Source organism: Canis lupus, chromosome 28 (assembly GCF_011100685.1).
Source record: "Canis lupus familiaris isolate Mischka breed German Shepherd chromosome 28, alternate assembly UU_Cfam_GSD_1.0, whole genome shotgun sequence".
In the NCBI taxonomy this organism is placed as follows: domain Eukaryota; kingdom Metazoa; phylum Chordata; class Mammalia; order Carnivora; family Canidae; genus Canis; species Canis lupus.
In genome coordinates, this window is record NC_049249.1 from 4,680,876 (window position 1) to 4,701,880 (window position 21,005).

The 21,005-nt window shown below is 43.9% G+C and overlaps 1 protein-coding gene across 1 annotated transcript in view; it reads right to left on the reverse strand.

The window, feature by feature from the left end:
• The window catches only part of PANK1 (pantothenate kinase 1), a 57,577-nt gene extending 53,365 nt beyond the window's left edge, over positions 1–4,212 (reverse strand). Inside the window, exon 1 of the mRNA XM_038578167.1 lies at positions 3,979–4,212. Coding sequence (XP_038434095.1) covers positions 3,979–4,006 — 28 coding nt within the window. The 5' untranslated portion in view covers positions 4,007–4,212. The remainder of the gene's footprint in view (positions 1–3,978) is intronic.
• Between the last annotated feature and the right edge of the window lie 16,793 nt (positions 4,213–21,005).

Genomic DNA, 21,005 nt, shown 5'->3' on the forward strand with positions numbered 1-21,005 from the left:
CATTTTTTTCCTCCCTCCACTAAGGTGGCTCATATAACAGTGTCCTTGTGGTCTAAAATACCCAGCATTTCAAGGCAACATCTAAATACTACTTTGTTCCATTTCTGTTCCTCCTCCAAAAAAAAAAAAATGTATTCACATTCTCAAAATGTATTTACAAAAATAACTTAAGGAGCGTCTAGGTGGCTCAGTTGGTGGAGGGTTGGACTTCTGTTTTCAGCTCAGGTCATGATCTCTGGGTGGTGAGATAGAGCCCCAAGCTGAGTTTCTGCTCAGTGGGTGTCTGCTTGACATTCTCTCTCCCTCTCAAATAAACAAATTTTTTAAAAACAAACAAAAAATACTTAAGAAAGAGTATGGGAATCCCTGGGTGGCGCAGCGGTTTTGCGCCTGCCTTTGGCCCAGGGCGTGATCCTGGAGACCCGGGATCGAATCCCACATCGGGCTCCCGGTGCATGGAGCCTGCTTCTCCCTCTGCCTGTGTCTCTGCGCCTCTCTCTCTCTCTGTGACTATCATAAATAAATTAAAAAAAAAAAAAAAAAGAAAGAAAGAGTATGTACAAAGTTGTTGCTGCAGCACTATTTATGGTATAGAGACCCTCGCTATGGCCTAAAGCTATGAGAGAAAGGTTAAATAAAAAATGGTATATCCATATCATGAATATTGGAAGTATAATACAACTATTAAAAATGATGTTTTAATGCCATAAGAAAATGTTTATGCTAAAATTTTATTTTTAAATAAAAAGTTATCAAAATGTATTTTTTTAAAGATTTTATTTATTTATTCATGAAAGAGAGAGAGAGAGAGAGGCAGAGACACAGGCAGAGGGAAAAGCAGGCTCCATGCAGGGAGCCCGATGTGGGACTCCACCCTGGGACTCCAGGACCACGCCCTGGGCCAAAGGCAGACGGTCAACTGCTGAGCCACCCAGGCGTTCCTGTTACAGCTTATTAAATAAAACACTTTGGTCTTTCTTATTCTGAGCTTGTATTTTTTTTTTTTTATACTAAGTCAGTCTGAATTGTCTCTGCCAGTTCAATTGTCCTGTCCTATGGATTAATAGTGGACAGTATTTTGTATGGAGGTGATGACAGTTGGCATTTGCTGAATAACTGCTATGTGCCAAGCAGGAATCTAAGTTCTTAATATACATTATCTCATTTAATCCTCACATCAACCCAATGAGAGAGTACGATTATTGATTATCCCCATCTTATACTGGAACTGAAGCAGGAAGGTAAGATAACTGGCTTTAGTCCATCCAGCTGCAATTCAAACTCAAGCTCTCCCAGCCAGGGTGGCTCAGCGGTTTAGCACCGCCTACAGCTGGGGGTGTGATCCTGGAGACCCAGGATCAAGTCCCAAGTTGGGCTCCCTGCATGGAGCCTGCTTCTCCCTCTGCCTGTGTCTCTGCCCCCTCTCTCTGTCTCTGTCTCTCATGAATAAATAAATAAAATATTTAAAACAAACAAACAAACTCAAGCCCTCCTGGGTATGAATGGCTACACCATTTACAATACATTAGGTCCTCACAGCATTTTATTAGGACTATTATTTGTTTCGAAATATTTGAGAAATGTACTATCTCTATAAGGTGTCATTTATGTGTGCTTTGAAGAATCAAAGTGCCAAGAGCAGGCCAAAGGAATCTCCCAGTTGATACTTTATGGAAAATCCACTGAAGGACTTTTGCCAAAGTCTATCTTATGGATGGAGATGGCTATCTCAACGAGGTGGGAGTTAATGTCATTTGTACTTTTTCTCTGTGACATCAATCAAATGTTCATATACCCAAGGTGCAAGGCATAAGAGAAAAAACTATGTTACCTGTAGTCAGACTTCCAACTTAATAGAGGAGATAAGACAAATAACACACATGAAACAATTGGCGCAAGTCAAAAAAAAAAATTCCCCAAACCCCCAAACATAGTTAAATGCTAAAGCATGTGGCAGAGTGGATAACTAGTGTAGAAGTCATGTAGAAAGAACTATCAGCTCTGAAGTGTCATAGAATTTGAAAGATACAAGAAACCACACTTGAAGATCATCTAGCCAACTCCAATATCTCAAGATGAGAGCTAGTAACTTCGTTAAGGTCACACAGCTGCTGAGTAGCAGAGGGAAGTCAAGTAACCAAGGAAGCTTGATGAAGCAGTTAGTCTAAGAAAAGCTTTCCAAGGACAAGTAGTAAGGAAATAGTACTTTCAATGAAAACAGTGGACAATGTTCCCCTCACCGGGTTTAGCAAAATCAACCTGCCACAGGTCTGGTGTTTAAATTACAAAAGAGTCCCTGCACTGAGATCTAAATTTTTTAAACAATTAGAAACTATTGAATTATTTGTTTCATTCTACTCATTGTTTTTTTTTCCTTATTGTTTTTAAACATAAAGAATTTCAATATGTACTGCACTCTAACTGCAATATTACCAAACAGAAACATACCTACTCACATAAGCATTCCAGATGCTTATCTGAGAGAAGTAAGATCTGGCTGTCTTTAGCACACTTCTGGTTTAAATAAAATCAAGTGTCTAATGTTGTAAACTGCTAAGTAGGAATTATTTGCCTAGCTTCAGGGCTTCCACCCCAACATACTCTTACATTTTATTTAAAGCATCCAATACTTTGTTATAGTTGCTCACAGAAAATCTATCAGTCATTAGAAAATAGGGATATACTTAACTCTCAGTGTATTAGAGAACCTAAATATGAATGATTGAGCATATCTTTTTTCATAAAAAGATACCTAAATATTAAAAAGATACGCAAACGGTAACTTAGGCAAGGTATAAAGACATTAAAGTGTCTAGTTTTTACAGAGAAATTTTGGTGGTGAACACAGCAGATGTGACTCAGAACACATAAAATTTATTTTGGAAATGTGTGTTCAAATTTGAGAAAAGAAAACATGCATGGTAGGATAATAAAAAGTCAATTTCGATGGATCCCTTTTAAAAGTTTATGTGTCCTGGTCACTGAACTTAAAATAGCTAAGGTGTTTATTTTTTAAGATTTTATTTATTTCTTCATGAGACACACACACACACACAGAGAGAGAGGCAGAGACACAGGCAGAGGGAGAAGCAGGCTCCAAGCCGGGAGCCCGACGTGGGGACTCAATCCCTGGACTCCAGGATCACGCCCTGGGCTGAAGGCGGCGCTAAACCGCTGAGCCACCCGGGCTGTCCAGGTTTTTACTTTTGTAAAAAATACAAACCACTTTAATTTTTGACACCAAAGATACAGGCATAAAGTTACATTTTCTTGTATTCTAAAATAATAATCCCTGTAGGTTTGCAAGCTCAAATTAAGGCTCAAATTATTTTTTTCTATGCTTCCAATCTATTATTAAGAGTGTACTTTAAATTCCTCAAAACTTACTTCAAAAGGTGTTATGCCCTCATAGACCATATAAGCTAGCTGTATACACAAAAACTCAACACAGTTCTCTTTCAATATATTTTAGCTATTTACGTTGCAAATTGTCATGCAATTTGTACATGTAGATCAGAGAAATAACTAAAATGTGGTTTCGAAAGAACTAAAACCAGTTAATAAATCATAAGTAATCAATATTAAGTCAATAAAGAAATTTTCTAACAAGTCTCAAAAAGAAAAATAATAAATAAAAATAAATAAATTCAAGCGCTAAATAGATGTCCTCCTTACAACCATTACCAAATCTTCTGTGTGGCTTCAAAGTTCCAGACAAGACTTTAACTTTCAACCTAAACATTTCAGATCTACAAAATACAAGTATCAGAGTCAACGGCCCCGCACATCAATACCTTCCAAAGTCCCAGAGATTTTAATTGAGCGCAGGAAAACTAAGAGTCTAAACAGAGACACCAAAGTTGGCCAAATATCAAGCTTTTATAGATAAATCCAAAACCTACACTAGCAATTTCTCCGTATCAGATATACGTAAATGGTGTTTGAATGCAATCACTAATTAGTATGCATTCTACTTACTTTGCTTTTTGCCATTTATAAGCTTCATTAAAGACACCAGTTGAATGAGGTTCGGCTCAGATAGGAAAAACCAGTTGTAAACTCGATCTACAAATTTACATCTCACAACGTCCTGCGGGGAGGTAGTCTTTATAAACTAACATCATATGCAAGCTCAGACCGTGAAATAACGCATCTCAGCCTTTTACGCCGCAGACAGTACCATTAGAAATCCTCAACTCTCTATCCCCTCAGTTCCCGAAAAAAAAAAAAAAAAAAAATCCACCTCCAATTCTCATTGGTCCACATAGTTCCGGCCCACATGGTATCAGTGGGTGTGTCATTGCCGACAGGTCCTCTCATTGGCTACGAGGGAAAAGCCTTTAGGAGGCCGTGATTTGGGGGGTTGTCAAACTCCACGCCTCCAGGCCTGGCGCTTGCCAATAGCCCCGAGGTTCTGGCGGCTGCTCTGCGATTCAAAGGACAAGGTGGCTGCCTGAGCGCCATCCCCAGAATGATGAAGTCTGGAAAGGAAAAGGGGCGAGGAGATGGGAGAGGGTGGCTCCGGCTGTCCCTCCAGTCTGCGCCTACTCCCGGACCCCGAGAAATGTTCTCACACGTGCATTTTCCCAACAACGAATTAGGAAGGCGGGCGGAGCAGGAGCCGCTTTAGAGCCGCGACTGCAGGAGCAGCGCCAGGTCGCCAGATTCGATCGGCCCATTCTGCAGACCGAAGCAAGCAAGCGTGAGGCTCAGGCAGCGATCTCTAGTGCCTGGAGCCCCTGGGGAAAGAGTCGGTCCCGGGAGCCCCCCGCACAGCCCCCGCCAGCGGGCGCCGAGGCTCCCCCGCGGCTCCCCGGCGCCTGCCCCGCGGCTCCCCGGCGCCTGCCGCGCGCCCCGCTCGCCTCGCCGGGGGACTTACGCGGCCTGTGCTTCCTCCCAGAGTCCATCCTCCTCCGCAGCCGGCATTTCTTGGCCGGGGAGTCGTGCTGAGGGGGCGGCGGCTGCGGCTGGAGCTCGGGCGGGAGCGGGAGGCGCGGGGGCGCCGCGTCGCCACCGCCCGCGGGGCCCCGGCTGCAGAGGCGCGGCGGCTGGACCGGCGGCGGGTGGAAGCCGTTGTGCAGCAGCCCGTTGACGGCGGCGGCGGCGGCGGCGGCGGCGGCGCCGGTGCCGGTGCCGGTGCCGGTGCCGGTGCCGGCGGGGGCCCCCGGGGCGTGCGTGGCCGAGGGCTCCGGCCGCCCGCCCCGCTCGCCCATGCCCGGGGCCGGTGCGGCGGCGCGCGGCCCGCGGCTCAGGCGGCCTCGCTGGAGGTCATTCTCGGGCGTCTTTATTTCCCCGGATCCTCCCTGCGGCTTCCGATTCAGCAGCCGCAGAGCCGGCGCCGGGGGACGGCGAGCCCGGCGCTCCTCCCCTTCTCCCACCGGCTCCCCCCGCTCGCCCGCGCTCTGCCCCCCGCGCGCCCGCCCCGCCGCGCCGGCCGGGAGCATGCCGGGGCCCGGCGCGGAAGCGGGGATCCCCGCCGACCCCCAGCCGGGGCCCCCACTGCCCGCCTCCCCCCGTTCCCCGGGCCGCGCGACTCCCAGCGCCGCTTCCCTGCCTCCCGGCCCCGGCCCCGGCCCCGCTACTGAGCATGCCCAGTGCTGCCCGCCGCCGCCGCCGCCGCCGCCGCCACCGCCACCGCCACCGCCGCCGCCGCCGACGAGTTTCAACATGGGGACCGAAGTTCTCGGGGTTTGCAAGGAGATGGGCGGGTTGGGCTTTGTGTCTCGGAGCAGGAGAGGGGACTGGGCGAGCTGGCGCCAGAGGAGCAGGCGGCGTGGGGAGGAACACCGAGGACCCAAGTATTTGTGGAGGTTTCAGGGCGGCTAGTCCTGCCCGCAGGGGGCTAGACCCCTTTGCAAGGTCATTCCCGGTGTCCCCTACAGCGCCCCTCCTCGCCGCGCTTTGCGAGTGTGCGTGTGCTCGGTTAAGTGACCAAACTACTCACAGGCCTGAGTGGAGGGAGGAGAACGATTATTTATAGAAAGGCAGGCCGATCTGGGAAGCAGGGAGTGAAATTTCTTCACTGGCACACGTACAGACACCATGTGGTCCCTGGAGTTGCCTTTGCAGGGAGGAGGCCTGGGAATACAGTGTAAGGACAGCGAAGGACGCAGCTGCACACAGGATTAACCGGTGCTGGAAGACACCCCGTAAACAGAAGCGGTCCCAAGCTATAAAAAGCACTTTCCTCACCCAGAAAGGACGTCAAGAGACAATGTCATCCTATTTATAGAGTAAGGAGTTGCCTGTGCTTTAAGAAGGGAAGGCAGCCTGGCAGGGCGGTCCACGCCATAAGCTTTGGACTCCGAGCTGGGTTCAAATTACGACTTAGCCACTGAGCAAACCCATGGAAAATTGCTCGGGTTAACACACCTGACAATAGGAAACAGGACTGGACATGCTCAGCAGGCAGGACAGATTTGGGTGGTGAGGACCTTACGGAAGTTATGTAATGCCTTGAGGCCTCAGCTTTCCAATCTAAGAAGGAGCTGTTTTGAGAAATCTACCTAGTACGATCCTGGCACACAGTAAATGCCTCAAAGAGGTAATTCTTTTAATTACGTTGTTATTAGCAGTTCATCCTTCAAATGAGGGGAGCAAACCATGCTCACAGCCACATTTACTGTATGATTTCTCTCCCCCCCCCCCATTTGAAAGCAGTTATTTATTAACTGACCAGATTACAAAAATAATCCTGGTAGATACCTTAGTTCATCCTTCTAATAAGCCTATTGGTCTGGTCTTCCCTGTTGCCAGCATCTCCACCTTCTACAAAATGAGTGGTCTTTTTCTTCATTCTGCCTCGTGGAGAAGATAATTTGAAACGCCATAAAAACGTGTTTGCTCCTTTGAAACGTTTTCCAACGATATAGATCTCGTGACTCAGATCCTCCATGCAGATGATGCCATATTTATCAAGAGATCGGGCGATCAATGTGTTATCATCTCAGGACAATTCGCTTCTTATTGATCCTGCCATAACCATGCTCATAGATCAATTCATTCACTGACTTCAGGTTTGGGTACCCCCATGCTATGTAAGGTTCCACAATCCTTAGCATGTTAACTGAAGCCATTGAAGATCTGGCGTAGGCGAAGAAGCTGCAACACCTTTCAAACCTTTGGGCTCACACCATTGATACCTCTGATCCTGATGACAAATGCCAATTTGGGTTCTGCAGGCGTGTAGAAATTGCCAGCTTTTCGAAATCGAATGACATCCTCGCCATTCGAATCTCAGTTCTGTACATCTGCCTGTATGCTTTGTGGTAATGCTTAGCTTTTTCATAGATAAGCTTCCTCCTAGACTTTCAAAGCATCTTTTGGGCAAACTTTTTTTCTCAGACGCTTGATATTCAACTCTGCGAAATTTCTTCGCTTTTTCTTAAGGGTTTCTGGCACAACAGGAACCTTCTCTTTCTTCTCCTCTGCACCCTCCATGGTTCCAGCCCTGTGTGATTTCTTATGTATGATATTCTCCATCATTTGTATTGACTAAACCTACAGAAGAGTCAGAGGCCAGCAAGTGCTTGCTTGCCAAGCCCCTGGGCCTCAGTGCATTCAGCAGCAGCCCGAGCATGCACCTTGGAACGGCAGTTGCTTCCAGGAGAGCCCTACCCAGAACCACAGCTTTCGAAGCATAGGGGCCACTTGAGAACTCTAGTCCATCTACTCATTTTTCCAGATAAGGAAATTGAACCACAGAGATGGCTGAGATTATTAAGAGCAAAACTAGGGCTAAACCCTAAATCTTCTATCCCTGACCTTATGATACTATTTGAGACAGAGAAAAACCAGACTTGGGTGCAACGGCCCCTGCCTACCTCTCCTACCTCATCTCTAGCTCCCTATGCTCCTGCTATAGGGCAGCCTGCCAGTTGCTCAAACAACTTATTATCCCTTTGCACTTGCTATTTCCGTTGCAGATTTTACTTATTTGGGCAGCCCGGGTGGCTCAGCGGTTTAGAGCCGCCTTCAGCCCAGGGTGTGATCCTAGCCACCTGGGATCGAGTCCCACGTTGGGCTCCCTGCTTCTCCCTCTGCCTGTGTCTCTGCCTCTCTCTCTCTCTCTCTCTCTCTCTCTGTGTGTGTGTGTGTCTCGTGAAGAAATTAATAAAATCTTAAAAGATTTTACTTATTTATTTTGGAGAGAGAGAGATGGAGAGCATGCATGAGCGGGGCAGAAGGGTAGAGGGAAAGGGAGAAGTAGACTCCTCACTGAGCAGGGAGAATGATGTGGGACTTGATCCCAGGAACCTGGGATCATGACCAGAGTGGAAGGCAGACACTTAATGACAGAGCTACCCAGGCACCTCAACCCTCAGACTTCTTTGTCCACCAGATTCTGACTCAATCTTCAGACCTCTGCTACAACCTCTAATATTTGGAGAAATCTTCCCTGACCCTCAGGACTAGGATCAGGTGTTCCTATTCCCTACACTGTATCTTCATGACTCTATTGGTTTGTAATTCTACAATGTATCTGTTCCCTTGTCATTGGGGATTATAATAGGATATCCCTGAGTTGTTACAATGATGAAATGAATTAACATGCAAAGTGCCCAGCACATCATAACTGCTATGAAAAAGCTAGATATTGTAACCAGGGCACAGGGGTGCAAGAGCTTGGCTCAGAGGGTCCCAAACAGACCAGGCCTAGCCACTTGCTGCTGACAAAAATCCAAAGGCAGAGAGATGAGTGGTGGTGCAACAAGAAAGGGATTTATTTCAGTGCTGCCAACACCAGGAATACCTCGATCTAAAGTCTCAAAGACTGTCTCCAAAGTGCTAAAAATACTTCCAGGTTTATATAAGGAAAATGTGGGACAAAGGTCAGTGGGTAAATGCTGCTGGGTAGTCAAGGTCAAGTTGATCAGGTTTTCTTGAGGTCAATCATTCAGGCCTTGTTGGTACAGGGCAATCCTTACTGCTTTAGGAGTTTTGGTTCCCATCAGGTGATGCTTGACCTAGAGGGTCTTTTGCCTGACTTAAGAGATAAAGCTGGAAAGAAGAACTTAATCAATAAGAAAGTTTGAGGTCAAAATGGAGGGAGTTGAAGTCCTCTTTAATATTACTATTTGACTATCTGTATCCACTACCCCCATCCTCACCCTCCCCACAACACACACACACACACACACACACACACACACACACACACTGTGATCACCATGACTCTTGGGGATCCCTGGGTGGCTCTGTGGTTTAGCGCCTGCCTTAGGCCCAGGGTGTCATCCTGGGGACCCAGGATTGAGTCCCACATCGGGCTCCCTGCATGGAGCCTGCTTGTGTCTCTGCCCTCCCCCTAATAAATAAATAAACAAACAAATAAACAAATAAAAGGCAGATTACTCTTATTCCTCATGTAGCCTTAGGAAACTTCTGGTAATTATCTGTGACTAAATAAATGACTTGCATGATATTCTACCCAGGATGTCTCTATTTTCTACTGTAAATTTGCTAAAAAATGTCCATCGCTATTCCTAAATATTCAAAGATACAGTTTTCAAGTTCCCATATAACTTGAACTGAGTAGTTTAGGAAGCAGTTTACATCCGAGATGCAAGCAGAAGCTTTAGCAGTGCAGTATCTCCAAGGACATACTCTCTCCAGCTTGATTCCCAGGCATGGTGAGGAAGGCCTGAGCCAAGTGGCTCAGACCCAGGCAGGGCAGAAGTACTGGTACTGGGACAGAACGTCCTACACCTGTTTCCTTTTCCCCCGTCCTTGTCAGGCTGGTGTCCTGGATCGATCACACTGGGCATGTGGTAGAGAGGAAGTCAGGTGGTATCTCACAGGATTATTCAGGATAGGTGTATCTTGGAAGTGTAACTTTGAGGTATGAGCTCTCGTGCTCCAACAGGGGCATGGAATAAATGTTTGGGAAAGAGTAAAGGAGGAAGGAACCCAAAAGCCACTTCTTCTCTTTCTTTGTTCATTCATTGATTGACTTGCCAGTCATTCATTCATTCTGTACTATGTTGTAGGCAGTAAAACAGATGGTGGGAATACGAGACAAAACGAGGCCTTCACTGCCCTCTATGAGTTTATAGTTTGTAACAAGAGAGATAAGTCAATGGTTCTCCATCAGTGTACACAAAAATAACCTAGGGAGTTTTCACTTTTTAACTCTTCATTGAAAATAGCTTATGTACAGAAATGTATGTATATCCTGAGGGTAGAGCTCAGTGAATTTTGCACAAATAAACACTCTGTGTAATTAGCACCTGATCAAGAAACAGAAGTTACTAATAATCTAGGAGACTTTTTAAGAGCAGATTCTGGGCCCAGGTCCATGCACTGCTTTGGAGCACAGGAGTCTGCATGGTGATGATGATAATGATGATGATTAAGTATTTTTAATTTAATTTTTTTAAAAATTTATTTATTTGAGACAGAGCGCACGTGTGCATGTGCGCACAAATGGAAGGGGTTTGTGGGAGCAGAGAGAAAAATTTCAAGCTGATTCTCTGCTGAGCATGGAGCCCCACACAGGAGTGGGGGGGGGGGGCAGGGGGTGGAATCCCACAACACAAGATCACAATTTGAGCTGAAATCAAGAGTGGATCACCCAACGAGCTGAGCCACCCAGGTGCCCCTATAAGTATTTTTTTAATTAAAGAAGCAAAACAGTAGCAAACAAACTTTAAAATTAAAAACAAGATTATGTTGTAGATAGTCCTTGCTTGGAAAAACAATGAACAAAGCAAAGTGTATCACCTCTGCCACAACATAGACATAACCGCAGAGGACTACAAAGAGTGAGCTCCTAGGAGGAGAGAGAAGGGAGGTATGCTAAAATGGAGGTTAACACTGGCTTCAGGGAGGAGATAACCCTTAAACTGAATTTTGAATAATAATGGGATTTCTTTAGGAAAGGTTGAAGGAAATCCATTTCGGAGGGAAATGGAGACTCTGTGGGTGGATCTGAAACCTTCTAGCCTGTTTGGGAATCTACCGGGAGTTCAACAAGGTTGAAGGACAGCTTAGCAAAGGGAGGAAGTGAGTGCTTGCAGCTGAAAATGTTTAATGGGTCCAAATCTCAGGTGGCTTTCTGCCAGTAGTAGAGTTTGAAATTCTTCCTGAGGCCACAGGAAACCATTAAAAAGTTTTAGGCTAAAAAAAAAAAAAAAAAGTTTTAGGCTATAGAAAACTACGAGATTTGCATTCTGGAATGGAAAGATCTCTGGTAGCTGACAAGAGAACAGATTTGGGGAGGAGGTCCTTATTTAGGAAGATGAGATAGAAGGTTATTGGAAAAGTTTAGATAAGTGGTGATAAGGGTCTGAGTGAAGGACATAGCAGTTGGAATGAGAGCATCGGGTAGATTCAATCATTTTTTAAGCGTAGAATCCATAGGACTTTGGTGGTCATTTGGAAGGTCAGGGACAGGTAAAACTAGGATGATTTCTGTTTCCAGTTTGGGCAACTGGCAAAATGGTGGTTTCAACACACAAGATAAAATATACAGAAAAGGAGCAAGACCTTCTACCTATATTCTCTCTGGATCTTGCATTTTTAAAAGGATGATCCTTTTTTTAAAAAAATATTTTATTTATTCACCACAGACACAGAGAGAGAGGCAGAGACACAGGCAGAGGGAGAAGCAGGCTCCATGCAGGGAGCCTGATGTGGGACTCGGTCCCGGGTCCCCAGTATCACACCAGAGGCTGAAGGCGGCACTAAACCGCTGGGCCACAGGGGCTGCCCTAAAAAGGATGATCCTTTAGGGATGCCTGCGTGGCTCAGCGGTTGAGCGTCTGCCTTTGGCTCAGGGCATGATCCTGGGGTCCTGGGATCGAGTCCCACATGGGGCTCCCTGCTGGGAGCCTGCTTCTCCCTCTGCCTATGTCTCTGCCTCTGTGTGTGTATGTGTGTGTGTCTCATGAATAAGTAAAAAAAAAAATCTTAAAAAAAAAAAAGGATGATCCTTTAAAAATATAGATCTGACCCTGACATTTTTTTTTTAATTTTTATTTACTTATGATAGGCACACAGTGAGAGAGAGAGAGGCAGAGACACAGGCAGAGGGAGAAGCAGGCTCCATGCACCAGGAGCCCGACGTGGGATTCGATCCCAGGTCTCCAGGATCGCGCCCTGGGCCAAAGGCAGGCGCTAAACCGCTACGCCACCCAGGGATCCCTGACCCTGACATTTTTGTACCTAATTTCCTTTGTGGATGACCAACAATTCATAAATTCTAAACTCTTATGGGGCTCATCCAGATCCTTCATTCCCTGCCTGCCTCATCTCTAAATATTTCTTGCCATTCACACTTACACTCCGTGTTCCTATGAGATCAGCAGATTCCCCCCGCCCCAGGATGGGTGTGTGGGGGTGCTCCTCTGGTGTAAGCCGCATCACTCTCTATCTCTCTCAGTCTAATTCATACTTACTACATTTCATTGTAAAACAAGAAGTTTTTTTTTTTGTCTCCTCAAGGATGAGCAAAGAAAACAAGCCCCCTTCCCATCCAAGATGTGTTCTTTTTGACCACCTGGGTGTTTGTAAATTGAAAGTTTGGATTAGAAAGCAAGTAGGCTACATGGTACATATATATACAATGAAATATTATCCGGCCATTAAAAAGAAAGACGTCATGCCATTTGTGATAACTTGAATAGGTCTTGAGGCCATTATACTAAGTGAAATAAGTCATACAGAGAAGACAAACACCATAGGATCCCACTTTATATGCAATCTGAAAAACAAAAACAAACAGAACTCATAGATACAGAGAACAGACTGGTGATTGGAGGTAGTACAGAATGGGTGAGGGTGGTCAAGAGGTACAAACTTCCAGTTATAAAATAAATAAGTCATGGGGATGTAATAGTAACTAGTTAAAAGTGCTGTGTTGTATATTGAAAAGTTGCTAGGAGAGTGGATCTTTCTTTTGTGTGTGTGTTTATTTTTTAAAAATATTTTACTTATTTATTAATGAGAGACAAAGAGAGAGAGAGAGAGGGACAGGGACATAGGCAGAGGGAGAAGGAGCCTGACGTGGGACTTGATCCCGGGTCTCCCAGATCGCACCCTGGGCTGAAGGCGGTGCTAAACCGCTGAGCCACCAGGGCTGCCCTAGGAGAGTGGATCTTTTTTTTAATTTTTATTTATTTATGATAGTCACAGAGAGAGAGAGAGAGAGAGAGGCGCAGAGACACAGGCAGAGGGAGAAGCAGGCTCCATGCACCGGGAGCCCGACGTGGGATTCGATCCCGGGTCTCCAGGATCGCGCCCTGGGCCAAAGGCAGGCGCCAAACCGCTGCGCCACCCAGGGATCCCAGGAGAGTGGATCTTAAAAGTTCTCTTTACAAGCAAAAAATTTGTAACTATGTGTGGTGATAGATGTTAATTAGACTTATTTGTTGGGATCATTTTCCAATATGTACAAATAATATAGTCATTATGTTGCATAACGACAACAAAACAGGCAAGAAAGGAAGTAGGCTGCGTTCACACATGTGTGCTACCTACCTGGCCCCTGAGGCACTTCTGACAGCTCTCAGCCTCCCAAATCAATTGTAGGGGCCGCCACCTTTGAATCCCCAGGACTCAGTGCCAAGCACAAGTGGGTTCCCATTTCAGTTCTGAAAAAAAAAAAAAAAAAAAAAACGTGTGTGGAATCATCGGAGAATGTAGTTCTCATGGAACAGGGGAAGGTGCTGAGGCTTCAGAGTGGGAGGTGAGGAGAGGCACCAGGTATGGGTGAGCAGGGGCCACAAGCTTCCTTGAGGAAGTGGGCAGGGTTTCAGAAATCAATCCTGCTTGGCCTATGTCTGTGATTGACTTTGGAGTGACCAATGAAACATGGAGAAAGTCTGGGGGGACTTGGGGGAAAGATTTCCTTTCAGAAAAAGAAGGAGGTCAACGATGTGGATTTGTAACCTAGATTTTAATTACTCTAAGTAAGACTGGTTATTTTCTGAAGACAAACAAAACCTGCCTGCCATGCCGTCATAACATGTTATCACTGCAGAAATTCTAGTTATTTGCCAAAATGGAGATAAAGTCAAACATGCTCAAGCTTTCATCCAGGTAATTACCACATTGATGCTATAGTGTGAGCATGGAAATAAGGTACAGCCTCAAGATATAGTGTAAAAAGAATTACTGGGGGTGCCTGGCTGGCTCTGTCATTGGAGCATGCAACTCTTGATCTTGGAGTTGTGAGTCCAAGTCCCACATTGAGTGCAGAGATTACTAAAAAAAATAAAATCTTAAAAAGTATTATTAGAATTTTAGCTGCCAGAATATTGAGCAAAGATAAACTGCTTTATTTCATTTTTGCTTTTGTTAGAGGTGTTGGTGCTCTGCTTAGAGATTTGCCATGAGGTCACCTCATATAAGAGATACAGGGGAAGTGCTCACTTCGGCAGCACATATACTAAAAAAGAGATACAAGGGAGGGGAACCTTGGTGGTCTGCCTATGTCTCTGCCTCTCTCTCATGAATAAATAAATAAAATCTTAAAAAGAGAGAGAGAGAGAGAGACATCTGGGTGGCTTAGCGGTTGAGCATCTGCCTTTGGGCTCAAGGCGTGATCCCGGAGTCCCAAGGATCCAGTCCCACATTGGGCTCCCTACATTGAGTCTGCTTCTGCCTCTGCCCATGTCTCTGCCTCTCTCTCTGTGTCTCTCATGAATAAATAAATAAAATCTTTAAAAAATAAAAAAAAAAGTGAGATACAGGGGACTATTTTGGAGTATAATGCTATTTTCTGTGACAGTGATTTTTACACTGCTTTCTGCAGGACCCTAGGGAGCAATGCTGCCTGGGGGAGTCAGAGGCCACCATAAACAAGCCAAAACTGCCTGAGTCTCAGGATGGCTCAGTTAAGCATCTGACTTTGGCTCAGGTCATGATCTCAGGTTCTGGGACCGAGCTCCACTCAGTGGGGAGTCTGCTTGACCCTCCCCCAGCTCGTGCTCTTTCTCAAATAAAAAAATAAAATCTTAACAACAACAACAAACAAAACCTGCCCTGGTGAATTAATAGTGTTAGAGTGAGGTTCTGATGACCCCTTCATCAGGGCCTCCATCTTTTCCTTTCTTCAGAATTGAGCAGCTACTACAGAGCAGACACCAACAAAGTACCAGGGATACATTCTTGACCAAAACCAAAGTCCCTGCCATTGTGCAGATTACAGAAAAGACATGCAGTAAGCACATAATCACCAGAAAAAGCAAAGGCATAAGTACATTCTGACAAGTGGAAAAAGGACTTCCAGTGCCATGAGGACACATACCAGGGTGACCTAGCCTAGTCTGAAACTTTAGCAGAGGAAATGGTTTATGAGCCGAATTCTACTTTTTTTTTTTTCCAAATAGGTTCTATGCCAATATGAGGCTTGAACTCATAACCCTGAGAACAAGAACCCATTTCCTCTACCAACTGAGCCAGGCAGGCACCCTTGTGCTGAATTCTAAATATTAAATAAAAGTTAACTAAGGTTGGGGTGAATGTAGCCTATTCTTTCTACATCACAAATTTAGTAGGCACTTCATAAATACTTGCTGAATGAAAGAATGAATTGAAGGGCACCTGGGTGGTTCAATGGTTGAGTGTCTGCCTTTGGCTCAGATCATGATCTCGGGGTCCTGGGATCCAGTCCCACATCAGGCTCCCTGCAGGATCCTGCTTCTCCCTCTGCCTATGTCTCTGCCTCTCTATGTCTTTCATAAATAAATAAGATTTTAAAAAAAGAATAAATTGACCCTATCCCTCAATTGAACAAAACAAATATAACGAAAACTATTCACTGGAATGAATCACCCACGGAAAGATTTAGGCCAATCCTTTTTTCTTTACTGTTCTTTTATATTGGTTGCTTTTCTCTCTGATGATGGAGTATTTCCCACCCAATACTCTCGTTGCTTGTTTAAGTTTCTTATTTGTTTTGTTTTGTCTTTGGTCAACAGAGATGGAAAAATATAGCAACAGCACCACCAAGAATAACTGTGTATACAAGAATGGAACACACACATAAACAAACTTCCTGTCAGTCACTAATATTTTTTGAGCACCTGCTAATTATGATTTGGTGAAGGGGGATAGGGTGTGACTGCTAAAAATTTAATAGGCTATAATCAGAGTAACCCCAAGTATTGGGCATAATTTCAGGAATGGAGCTGGGTTTAACAAAATTATTGAGTTAATTGAGGACTCAACATTTATTGAGTTGTTACAGGTCATACATTGCGCTAAGCATGTTATAAGTGTCATCTTTTCTTTTAATTTGCACAGTAGGCATGTGAGTTGAGTACTATTATTCTCTTCATGCTCCAGACAAGGGAACAAAATCGAGAGCTCATTAACTTGCCCAAATTCACACAGCAGCAATGTAAAACTGACATTTAAACTCACATTTAGGTGGCTCTAGAACATGTACACTTCATAACTCAACCACAGTGCCTCCCCAAAGGCAGTGTTTCTACTTCTTATTGCCTAGAGTTTATGCCATGGTTGCAAATGTCTGCTACATACTCCACTACCTGCACAGTGTTGCTTTTCATCATAGTTGTTGGGTCCCTTTATTTCTCTGCAATCTAGATTAAATCTAGAGACTTTTTCCCTTTTAATAAATTTCTGAGAGGGACACCTGAGTGGCTCAGTAACTGAGCATCTGCCTTTGACTCAGGTCGTGATCCCAGGGTGCTGGGATTGAGTCCCAAGTCTGGTTCTCCATGGGAGCCTGCTTCTCCCTCTGCCTCTGTCTCTGCCTCTCACTTTGTGTCTCTCATGAATAAATAAATAAAAATCTTTAAAAAATTTTTCTAGTTATATGGGATCCCTGGGTGGCGCAGCGGTTTAGCGCCTGCCTTTGGCCCAGGGTGTGATCCTGGAGACCCGGGATCGAATCCCACGTCGGGTTCCTGGTGCATGGAGCCTGCTTCTGTCTCTGCCTCTCTCTCTCTCTCTCTCTCTCTCTGTGTGTGTGTGTGTGTGTGACTATCATAAATAAATAAAAATTTAAAAAAATTTTCCTAGTTATAAGTAGGAAATTTTCTATTTTCTCTTTATTCAATAAGTATTTTTAAATGATGCGACCACGTGCAAGCCACTGTTCCAAGTCATGAGTTTGTAGTGGCGAACAATGCAAAAAAAGGTCCCTTCCATCATGGAGCTTACATTCTTCTGGGTGGGAGGTGGAGGACAGGAGATGGGGACAGGGGAAGACAGAAAATAAACAAGTAAATAAATATAGATTGTGTTAAGTAATGTAAAAATTATTTTTAAAAAATATTTTATTTATTTATTCATGAGAGACACAGAGAGAGAAAGGCAGAGACACAGGCAGAGGGAGAAGCAGGCTCCATGCAGGGAGCCAGACGTGGGACTCCATCCAGGGTCCCCAGGATCAGGCCCTGGCTGAAGGCGGCGCTAAACCACTGCGCCACCCGGGCTGCCCAAGTAATGTAAAAATTAAACAAAATGTTGTGAAAGAGAATAACTTGAAGTGGGGGGCCAGTTTAGATGGGAGAATTTGAGGAAGCCACAGTTGATGCTGGTACCTGAAGGTTGAGAGATGAAGATGGGCATGTCATTTGATTTGAAAGAACATTCCAGGATATGGAAGAAAAATGTGTGTGTGCGTGTGTGTGTGTGTAGACATTTCTTCATAATCAAAGTTCCAGTATTTGGGGAATGCTGGTGACTAGGGTATATGCACCTTCCTTTGAGAATGACAGCAGCACTAGGGAGAGTTTTATATATTAGGGTCTCAGAATTCAGGACACTCAGATTTGTTGTATAGCCTCCTTGTTTTCCAGAGGAAATTCCTGCTGAAGAGTGAAGGTTCTTTATCTGCAAATAATAAAAGTCACTTGAATTCACTTCAGCATAAAATGAATTAATACAGTGAACTGGGCATCATGGGAAAGGTTGAAGCAGCAGCCTCCAGGCTATTTCCAGTAATGACTCCCAGAATTCCACTGCAGAATCAGCTTACTCAGGGAACTGCGATATGGGTGGGAGCTGCTACTCCTGGTACAATGGGAAATCAAGGAATCGTGGAGTCACTGCTTCTACTGCTAGTCCTAGGACTGATTGGCTCAGGCTGAATTGACACCTGCAAAATGCATGCCAGTATTCTGTCTCTCCAAATCCATGCTTACATGAGTTTGACTGTTTGAGGTTCCTCATGTTAAGTCATACCAGGTAGTATTGTCCTTCTGTGTCTGGTTTATTTCACTTAGAATGATATCGTTTAGGTTTATCCATGTTGTTGCAAATGGCAGGATTTCCTCTTGTATAAGGCTGAATAATATTCCAATGAATTTATATATTAATTTTTAAAAAATTATTTTATTTATTTGTTCATGAGAGACACAGAGAGAGAGGTAGAGACATAGGTGAGGGAAAAGCAGGCTCCTCACAGGGAGCCCAATGTGGGACTTGATCCCTGAACTGGGATCATGCCCTGAGCCAAAGGCAGACGCTCAACAGCTGAGCCTCCCAGGAGTCCTATAAATTTTTTTAATCCATTTGTCTGTCAGTGGATGTTGCAGTTCTTTCAATGTCTTGGCAATCATGAATACTACTGCAGTGAGTACAGGGAAGCAGATAGCTGGCTAAAATTCTGATTCCTTTGGATCCATACCCAGAAGTGGGGTTGCTGGATCATATAGTAGTTCTGTTTTTAATTTTTTGAAGAACCTTCACATTGTTTTTCATAGTAGCTGTGCTACATTAATTGAAATAGCAACATGTGGCTAGCAGCTACTTTATTGGACAGTATTGTATACAGTGGAGGTAATAGTTGTGTCTACCTCATTTATTCAACAAATACTTACTGAGTATCTTCCATGAATATCTGCAGGTATTGTGCCAGGGAAGATGCCATGAAGCTTACAATCCAGTAAGGTAGTCATAAAAAATAAAATAACCATAGAGTTTCTGGTCCGTAGTTTAAAGGAAGTCAGTAGGATAGAGTTCTGCAGAACAATAGGGGGTGAAGTCTTTAAGTGGGGCCCAAGGGAAGCCTCTTTGAAGAGGTGATGAATGACCCAAACTTCATCCACCATCATCATCCAGCTCAGGGTGGCCATATGACATAACTCTGGTCAGTGAGATAGAAGTTGAAACTGGCCAAGTGATGTTTCAGGAAAGTTTCAGTTTTTCTGATAGAAAAGGAAGTGGTGAACCAATGTAAGCATACCCCCAAAGGTCAAAGTATGTTAACTGCAATGTATTAAAATATGTCAAATATGTTTATATCTATAAATTCATGAAGACAATTTTTAAAAAAAGGATCTTTGATATTGGAGGATGCTAGTGAATCAACTCATAATTTTGAAAACTAGCAAACTAAAGAAAAGAATCAAGTATTTACTTTTTCTTTATTGTCTGTATCCATCGAGTAATCTAATAATAGAGGAAGGAAGTTTCTCTCTTTTTTTTTAAAGATTTTATTTAGTTATTCATGAGAGACCCACAGAGAGAGAGAGAGAGAGAGAGAGAGAGAGGCAGAGACACAAGCAGAGGGAGAAGCAGGCTCCATGCAGGGAGCCTGACATGGACTCGATCCTGGGTCTCTAGGACTACACCCTGGACTGAAGGTGGTGCTAAACCACTGAACCATCCAGGCTGCCCCAGTTTCTCTTTATAAAAGTATTCCTAAAAGAAAAAAAAATTTTTTTTAATTATTCCAATCAATACATGAAGAAAGAATGATAGAATTAAAATATCAAAATTTTATAACCTAATGAATTAAGGTCTAGATATTAATCATCAAAAGCTGCTAATATCACAAAAAGATAGACAATCAGACATTAGGTGACTCCAGAGAGCAGAACACACTACCTCCTACAAAGTGGTCTTCAAACAAATGGACAAGCAAACACGCAAACAACCAAACAAAAACTACAGTTAAATAAAAATAAGCCTGAGTCTAATTAAAGCTGTAGATCCAACTATTATTTCACAAGATACAGTAGGCAGAGCACATCATCAGGATAAAATCAGGAAAATCCTGATTGTAGGAAACTCTGGAGACAAATGACCTGGTTTCTCAAAAATAAATTGAGAGGGGGAAAAAAGGATCCTATAGGTTATAATTACATATCTATTGTAAGTATTGGTCTGATTTGGATACTTTAAACTATTAAGAAATATGACTTTTCTGGGACAATTGGAAATTTGAACACTGGTTCAAATGATATTCAGGAATTGTTCATTTTGTGATGATAATATTGTGATTATATTTAAAAAGAAAGAGCTTAATATTTTTTTAAAATTATTTTTATTTTTATTTTTATTTATTTATTCATGAGACACACAAAGACATAGGCAGAGGGAGAAGCAGGCTCCCTGTAGGGAGCCTGATGCAGGACTTGATCCCCACCTGGTATCACGACCTGATCCGAAGGTAGACACCTAACCACTGAGCCACTCAAGCGTCCCAAGAGCTCTATCTTTTAGAGATACATAATGCAACACTTTGGGAAAAAAATAATACAATGTCTGGGGCTTGATTCAAAATACTAAGTGGAGAGGGAGAGGTATGTGGAGAGGGCATAGGTGAAACAAGATTAGCTGCAAGTTAATAATTATTGTGGCTGCATGATGAATCCATGAGAGGCTGTTACACTATTCTATTTTTTATATCTGAAATTCTGCATAATAAAAAGTTAAATAAAAAGAAGGCTTTAATCCCTATCTCCCCTTCTTCTCCCTGGGATATGGAGTTAAGGCCTTAAGGTGCAGGAGCCATCTTCTGACCGTGAGGCAGTAAGGATGAGGCCAGACATGGGAGGTCAATATATGAAAGATGGTACAGCCAAAATCTAGGAGGAGGCTAAGTCCCTCTGATCACATGGAGCTGCTGTGCCAGTCCTAGAATACTGACTTCTGGAAATGTTATAAGAGACAAACCTCCATGTGTTTAAGCCTCTCTTAAGATGGAATTTCTTTTATTTGCAGGCAAGGCCATTCATAATAGATACAGTTAAGATCCAGAAGATGAGAAAGTGCAATCTAGATGAAGAGCAAAGCAGAGGGCACCA